Genomic DNA, 8132 nt, shown 5'->3' with positions numbered 1-8132 from the left:
TGTTGTGAGTTGGCAGGATTGAGGCGTAGCCTCCAAGCGTATGAAATGACTCGGTGGGGAAGTTAGAGCACTGTATGTGCTTGCTTTAATAGAACAGAGAGTAAACAAGAGCAAGGATATGGACTTTTATTCATCTAAGAAGAGCTGGGTACATAGCTGGTAAGTCTTCTACGAATAGAAGCATCGGAGGTGTTCAATATTATACAGGTTGCCAACATCTATGCCGTCTTCCCTCTAGAGTTGATAGGTTGCTGACAATGAAAGGCCCTTACCAAGGGGAAGATAGCTTGTGAATGCCGGTAGTGAATTGGACGCGGCGCAGGACTATGTCGCCCATGTAGAAGTCTTGGCTGTCTACATTTTGGTCGTGGTAGCACCGTAGCTGCTGTTCGTACCAGGCGTGTTGTAGAGCTGCAGTAATGTGGTGTTCTTCAACCGAGTCAATGTCTTGGCGCTAAGTCATTTCGACCTCATCTTTTTCATATTTTTGGATGCGCGAGGCACCAAAGGCAATGTCCATCGGAAGAATTGCCTTAGAACTGTAGACTAGGAAGAAGGGAGAGTAGCCTGTGGCTCGGCTTTTCTAAGTGCTTAGGCCCCAGACAACTTGCGGTAAGTCTTGGAGCCACTTGGGGCCATACTTCTTGATCAGATCGAATATTCGAGCCTTGAGCCCCTAGCAGATCATACCGTTGGCGCGTTTGACCTGACCGTTGTATTAGGGTGGACCACCAAAGCGTAGTAGATGTTGATGCCATTGTCCTAGCAGTTGTCCCAGAACTCTCCTCCTGTGATGATCCTATTGGGGACACCGAATTTGTAGGAGATCTCCTGGATGAACTCGGCTACCTTGGCAGCGGTAGTAGCGGTGACCGGCTTGACTTTAATCCACTTAGTGAATTTATCCATTGCAACATAGATGTGGGTGAAGCCACCCATGGTGGTCTTGAGGGGTCTGACCGAGTCGAGACACAAGCAGGCGAAAGGCCACAAAGGCGGTATTGTTCTCCAAATCTGTGCAGGGACATGTTGCTGCTAGGCGAAGAATTAACACCCCATGCATTTTTTGATGCTGTCGTGAGCGTCGGCGAGCATCGTGGGCCAGTAGAAGCCAAACCTGAAGGTTTTTCCCTTCGGGGTGGAAGCTCCTGCATGGATGCCCAAGTGGATTTTGCTGAGTAGAGCTACTTCGTCTCTTTGCGAGATGCACTTGCTCAGCGTCCCTAAAGAAACTATGTGCTTGAACAAGTCGTTGCCCATAATGACGTAGCTGGCAGCTCGTCCGGAGAGCTTTTCGTATTCCTTCTTCTCGGGGTAAGACTTGTTGTGGATGACGAAATCGATGATGGGGGCACGCCAGTTGGACTCAATGACAAGTACTTCCTGGCTCTTGGCTGGTACCAAGTCTCGCTTGGTGGGAGGATCCTCCTCGAACTTCACCGTGGGGCTATTGAGCGCCTGGACAAAGACTCCCACTGGGACGAGGGCTCGTTTGGATCTAAGCTTGGAGAGGACATTTGTTGCGATGTTGTAGTCTTTGAGGACATGATGGAATTTCAGGCCATGAAATTTTGCCTCTAGCTTCTGTATCTTCTTGCAGTAAGCGTCCATTTTCTCCTGTGTGCAGTCCCAGTGTTTGTTGACCTGCTGGATGACGACTTCTATCACACAGAGTTTTAAGAAGAAACCAGATGCATCTCATATGTGCGCCAAGATCAAGTTCACACACATATGATAGACGATACAAGTGTATATCCGATACAATATCAAAATGAAAGAGAGTATTAAAGTACTTTGTTACATGACCAAAAGCCTTAATCTTAAGCAACCAATAAACTTCTTAAACTAGCAGCAGAACTTCATCTTTACAGGCAGATGACTGGAAGACATACGTCTAGAACTCCTCGAAGTCTTCAGGGAACTTCAGACAATTATTTTGTTCCGAGCAGCATTGGTTTTAATAAAGCAAGCGTGAGTACACCTATGGTTGGTACTCAGCAAGTGGAGTAAATTATATGACATGCAAGGCCAATTTCAAGGAATAGCTGACATGGTTTGACTGTGATAAGCTCTTTTAATTGGTAAAGTTTTATTTAGTAAGCATTAGCTAAGTGTAAGTATATACCATAAACCCTTAAGTAAGTAAAAGAGATAAGTAACAATGTAAATAAATAAAGAAAATAAATTTAGATCATCTTCAAGTTCGATTATCATGTGAGGGTCCAAGCAGCTCTTAACCGTGAGCACGGCTGATATATCAGTTTTCACTCTGCAGAGGTTGTACACTTTACCCACAACTAGTGTTTCCCTTGATGCCAAAGTTTTGCAAAGCCCTTAAACTCTTCCAAGGTGAGTGGCAGGGATTCACTACGAGGTCTTTACAAAGATTCCCTAACTTATGACAATCCGCTAAGGTTTCAAGTCAAAGCGGTCATAACTCTCCCTAATGAGAAAGACGCCTTAACCAGGACCATATCATAACCTCGAGAGGACCGAGCTATACCACAACGATGCAGCCCCTCTTCCCTTTTGGTAAGATTATCATAAGCTAAAATTTCTAATTAATTAGCCAAGACCAGAGCCATGTAGTATTGTGGTTGCACTGTTTTCCTGGATTATTCTCCATGTTCCAATTAATGCAATGATCTTATAGTTATCACTATAAATTATTCCAGATGATGAAATGAAACAAGCGTAGCATTGTTTCAAAGTTAACCAACCAAAGTCTAAGTAGATGAGCGATTAGCATAACTACAACATAATGTAAACAGCCTAGGTTTAATCAAGGAAGTACAATGGAAACTAGACATGTCCTTAGTTTGGGATCCATCATATTATAGACACATGCATGCATATAAAATAAAGATGTGTATTAAGATTATTGGGACCGAGGTATGATCAAGGACCACTTGCCTTCCTCAAAGCACTACTGCTGCTCATGGGCATCCTCAAAGCCTTAGTCTTGCGGATCCTCGAACTGCGCACCGTCTATCGCACCACACAAGTTTATGCAAGCAAACAAGTACAACAAATAAGAAATAGTATACCAAACAATGTAAACGGAACAAAACAAGGTTATAAAGCTACTGTACACGTCGCAAGGATCACATGAGCCCAAGAATCGATGAAAATTGAGTTAGAACAGAAAAATTATGGATAAAACATGATTCCAGGGGCTTATTTGTAAAATATTTGAAACTAAAAGGGTTCTGGACAAAGAAACCGAGGGCTAAAACATAAATAAACCTAAAATCTAGGGTTTAGATTTGGAAATAGAGAGATTTGGATGGCGGGTTATATTTTAGAAAAGTCTAGGGATTAAAGCAGAAGAAAAATGATCTAGATCTAATTACTTTTGAACTAGGGCGGACTACTGGTTGATTTTGAGGAAACCAAGGGGCTATTTTGCAAAAGGGTCTAAAGTTCACAGGTACGGGGTTGGCTTGACTCGGGGTAGATTGGATCTGGACCATCTGATCTAGATTGGACGGCAGGCGGTGGGTGAGGCGGCTCGGGTGGCGGCTCGCCAGATTTCACTGAAACCGGTGTTCTAGGGCTCGGATTGGATCAGGGTTTGGTCTGGGAGAGGGAGAGAGAGAAGGGGAAGGTGGCTAAGGGCTCGGGTTGGTGAGCCAAGGGATGGAGAGGGGCGAACAGCGGCGGCGCGCGGGCTCGGGGCTCCGGCGAGCAATCTCGGGCGTGAGAAAGCAAGAGGAAGGGAAGAGACCAGCCGGCAACAAAGCTTACCACCACACAAAACTTCTACGGTGCTCGGTCGATGACGGAAGGCGGCGAAGAGGTGGTTCGAGGGTGGCCCGAGCTCGGCGAAGGTGGCGGCACGATCTAAGGTTTGCGGGGCACTAGGGCGGCGGCTGTGGTTGATGGGAGGTCAAGGGCACGGGCGGCACTATTTCTAAAGCGGCCGAGGGGCCTCGGCATGCGGGCGAGGTGCGTGGGGAGGCGTGCCATGGCCAGGCATGGGCTCGAGTCCGAGCCTGGTGTGAGGTTGGGGACGAGCCCAATGGGCGGGCCCACCCGGCAGCGAGAGAGGGAGGAGAGAGAGGGAATGGGCTGGCCGGGACGCAGGCAGCTAGGCCGGAAAATGGGCTGAGCTAGAGAGAAAGGGGGAAAGGAGAGGGTGAGCTAGATTGGGCCACACGGGGAGAGAGAAATAGAAAAGAGAGAGGGAAAAGTGAGGAAAATATAGATTGGGCCCAAAAGGGGAAAGAGGGAGGAAGAAAAATAGAAAACAAGCAAATTTGTTTTAATTTAAATTGAATTTAAATTCAACTGAAAGACAAACAATAAAATAATACGGTGCGGCATGAGAATGCACAAGACCTATTTTCCTTATATTTCTTTTTGTGGCTAAGTAAATTAGATCTAGACTGGAGTCGAATAACCCGATACCGGTCAACCCTAGGATATTTTACACTTTAGCCCCTGAGTTCCATCGAAATCAACCCGTAGTCCACGGCAATTCAAAAGTATTTATGAATAGATCCTTTTTCTTCTGTTTAAGCCCCTGTCTTTTTCTAAAATAGAACCCGCCATCCCTAGCCCCACTATTTTTCAATCTAAACCCTAGATCTAAGGTTTAATTATGTTTTAGCCCTCGGTTTCTTTGTTCAGAGCCCTTCTAGTTTCAAATCTTCTACAAATAAGCCCCTCGGATCATGTTTTAGCCATAACTTCTCCGATTTAACTCCATTTTCATCAATTCTCGCGCTGCCGCGACCCTTGCAACGTATATAGTAGCTTTATAATGTTGTTTTGCTCTGTTAATATTGTTTGGTGTACTGTTTATTATTTATTGTAGATGGTGCACAACTCGAGGGTCCACAAGAGCAAGGCTTTGAAGACGTTCCCGAGCAGCAGCAATACTTCAACGAAGGCAAGTGGTCCTTGATTAAACTTGGGTTGTTGTATTTATGTTGTAGCTATGCTAGTTGCTTTTACTTAGACTTTGGTTGGATAACCTGAAAATCATACTATACTGGTTTTTCTCATGTTCTGGAATACCTTTATTGGTAATAACTTTAAGATCATTGCATTATTTGGAACATGGAGAACTACCCAGAAAAATAGTGCAACCATAATACTACATGGCTCTGGTCTTGGCTAATTAATTAGAAATTTTAGCTTATGATAATCTTACTGAAAGGGCAAGAGGGGTTGCATTGTCAGGGTATAGCCCGGTCCTCCTGAGGCTTTATGATATGTGGTCCTTGGCTAAGGCACTTCCTCATTAGGGAGGGTTATGACCGCTTTGACTTGAAACCTTAGCGGATTATCATAAGTTAGGGAATCTTTGTAAAGGCCTCGTAATGAATCTCTACCACTCACCTCGGAAGTGTTTAAGGGCCTTGCAAACCCGGGCATTAAGGGAAACACGAGTTGTAGGTAAAGTGTACAACCTCTGCAGAGTGAAAACTGATATATCAGCCGTGCTCATGGTTAAGAGTGGTTTGGACCCTCACATGATAATTGAACTTGAAGATGATCTAAATCAATGTTCTTTATTTATTGTTGTTATCCTATCTCTTTTATTTATTTAAGGGTTGGTATATACTTGTACTTAGTTAATGCTTGCTAAATAAAATTTGGTCAACTAAAAATGCTTATCGCAGTCAAACCATGTTAGCTTTTTCCTTGATTTTGGCTTTGCATGTCATATAATTTACTCCACTTGCTGAGTACCAACCATAAGTGTACTCACACTTGCTTTATTAAAACCCATGCTACTCAGAACAAGATAAATGTCCGGAGTTTCCTGAAGATCTTGAGGAGTTCTAGGCGTATGTCTTCTAGTCATCTGCCTGTGAAGTTGAAGTCCGCTGCTAGTAATAAATGTTTATTATTCTCTTAAGATTATGACTTTCGGTCATGTAATAAAGTACTATAATACTCTCTTTCGTTATGACATTGTTTAGGGTATACACTTGTATGGTCTATCATATGTGTGGAACTTGATCCTGGTGCACATATGACATGCATTCGGTTTCTTTCTAAAACTGGGTCTGACATCACCATTTTCCTTTTTTACAAGGACTGGGTTTGCCAGTCATTCGGGATGTGTGACTTCACGGATAAACCCTATAGCTAGGAGCTGAGTAACTTCTACCCTAGTAGCCTCCTTCCAATCCTAAGCAAAGCACCGAAGCGTTGCTTGACAAGTTGAGCCTTTTCATCGAGATCTAAGGAGTGCTCAGCCTCCTCCCTCGGAACGCCTAGCATGTCAGAGGGCTTCCATGCAAAGATGTCCCAATTGGCACGGAGGACGGAGGTGAGCACGTCCTCCTATGCTTGATCCAGGTCCGCTCCAATTAGGGCGGTCTTGACAGGGTCGTTCCCCTAGAGGAGGATGGCCTTCGTCAGTGGTCCGGCTGCAACTGCAACTCGGTGGCCGAGTCATTTTCCACAATGGAGAGATCCTCTGGAGGAATCTTCTTTGCCAACTCGGCAACCAAGACAGCATTCTTGGACAGTTCCAACACCTCGGAGAGTTTGATGTTCTCCATCTCACATGAGTGAGAGGTCTTCAATTCGCCATGGACAGAGATGACTCCATTCAGTGCCGGCATCTTGAGCACAAGATACGTGTGGTTGGGGATCACCATGAACCTGGCGAGGGTGTGCCTCCCTAGGATTGCGTGGTAAGAAGTCTCGAACTAGGCAACCTCAAAGTGGAGGTGCTCTGTATGGTAGTTCTCCCAGGTTCTGAAGGTAACTGGGAGAGTCACTTGGCCTATCGGAGTCGAGCCTGAGTCGGGAATGATCCCACAGAAGGCTTCCTGGGTTAGAACCAGGGAAATCATGTCGTAGCTGTTGATGGTCATTAAGTTCCAAATCCAATTGTCAACCTCTGCTTCATTCAAAGATAAATAATCACCAAAACTTAAAGATAGGGGTTTAACTCTAACCATTTTCACTAGATTTGGTGAATCGCTATTTACAGGAGATCGTGTCTGCATACAGAGGAAAACCATGCTCAAACAAAGGAAAACGTATATTTCAGAGCATTTTATGTGAGCACGTGAATTGGAGGGCCCACATCCTGAAGCAAATCAACCCAAGAGGCCAAGAAACACACCTCCAACCAATCAGAGGCAGGCACACGGATTCAAGGGCCCATCTGGCAGACCAAACGAGCGTGCCAAGGCATGAATCACCAAGGATCAATACCAGGGCCCACCTGCCAGCCAGCCAGAGGAAGGCAGAGCCTATGGAGGCTCACCTGGGGTCCGCTGAACCCTAGGTTCGGTCGAACCCAGATGGATTCCCGTCCAAGTGAACTTGGACGTGGAGTACCCCCTACGCTTCCTCAAGGCCCTCTCCCCCTCATTCAAAACACACCATTTTGGAAAAGAGAAGAAGTAGAGGGACTCCACCCTTTTAGAGCTACTTGTAGAGTAGGTTAGGGAGTGTGTGGGGGGGAAGTTTTGGGAGGTGAGCCGGAGTTGTCGGCCTCCCTCTACTTGTACCTTAGGGGATACGAGCCTCTCTTCAGTAAGTATCCGAGTTCTACTTATCATTTGCTTGTGGAATCATTGTTCGTCCTCGGACGTCTACTTCTAGCCTAAGTGTCGATAATACGGACAGGTGTACCTCCTGCTAGGGTGTCCAACCCGAAGGGCGCGAGGTTATCCGTAACCTCACCCTAATCCTTTGGGTGACGGGGTGTACGGCCCGAGCCTGACAGCTGGGGTCACGATCTCCAGACCTCACCCCATGCTCTGGCAGGTCTGGCGCCTCCACGTACCCACAAGGACAAGGTGCTTAGGAACGGTCACCGCAGGCCCAAACCGCCGTGGGTGGTCCGGTGCCGCCACGTGTGGAAGCCGGACCCCCTGAGGGCCTGTATATCTAGGCCGGCCTCGGGGGCCCGGACCTCCCTTCCCTCCGAGGAGGAGGTCCGGTGCTGCCACATGCCCCTGAGGAAGTGGCTGCTGAGCCAGCTCTGCCACGTGTCCGGTGGTAGTATGCCTTCAGCGGGATGCCAGCCCAACTACCCCATTAAATGCGGGTAGGTGGGGTGCGGGTGCCCAAGATAGGGCATGGGCTACCCACTAACACGTTCGATAGGTATGCTGACACCACGGTAAGCCCGCCTGTTACCGAGGCAGCACGTC

The 8132-nt window shown here is 46.6% G+C and overlaps 1 protein-coding gene across 1 annotated transcript; it reads right to left on the bottom strand.

Moving 5' to 3' along the window:
• Window positions 1-1047: 1047 nt before the first annotated feature.
• On the bottom strand, window positions 1048-1611 carry LOC112878627. Its single transcript, XM_025942867.1, has one exon. It carries the CDS (start codon window positions 1609-1611, stop codon window positions 1048-1050), a length of 564 nt encoding a protein of 187 aa, XP_025798652.1.
• Between the last annotated feature and the right edge of the window lie 6521 nt (window positions 1612-8132).

Source organism: Panicum hallii, unplaced genomic scaffold (genome assembly GCF_002211085.1).
Source record: "Panicum hallii strain FIL2 unplaced genomic scaffold, PHallii_v3.1 scaffold_161, whole genome shotgun sequence".
NCBI classification, from domain to species: domain Eukaryota; kingdom Viridiplantae; phylum Streptophyta; class Magnoliopsida; order Poales; family Poaceae; genus Panicum; species Panicum hallii.
Note: the sequence above shows the minus strand (reverse complement) of the source record. Positions and strands in the feature narration are given on the sequence as shown.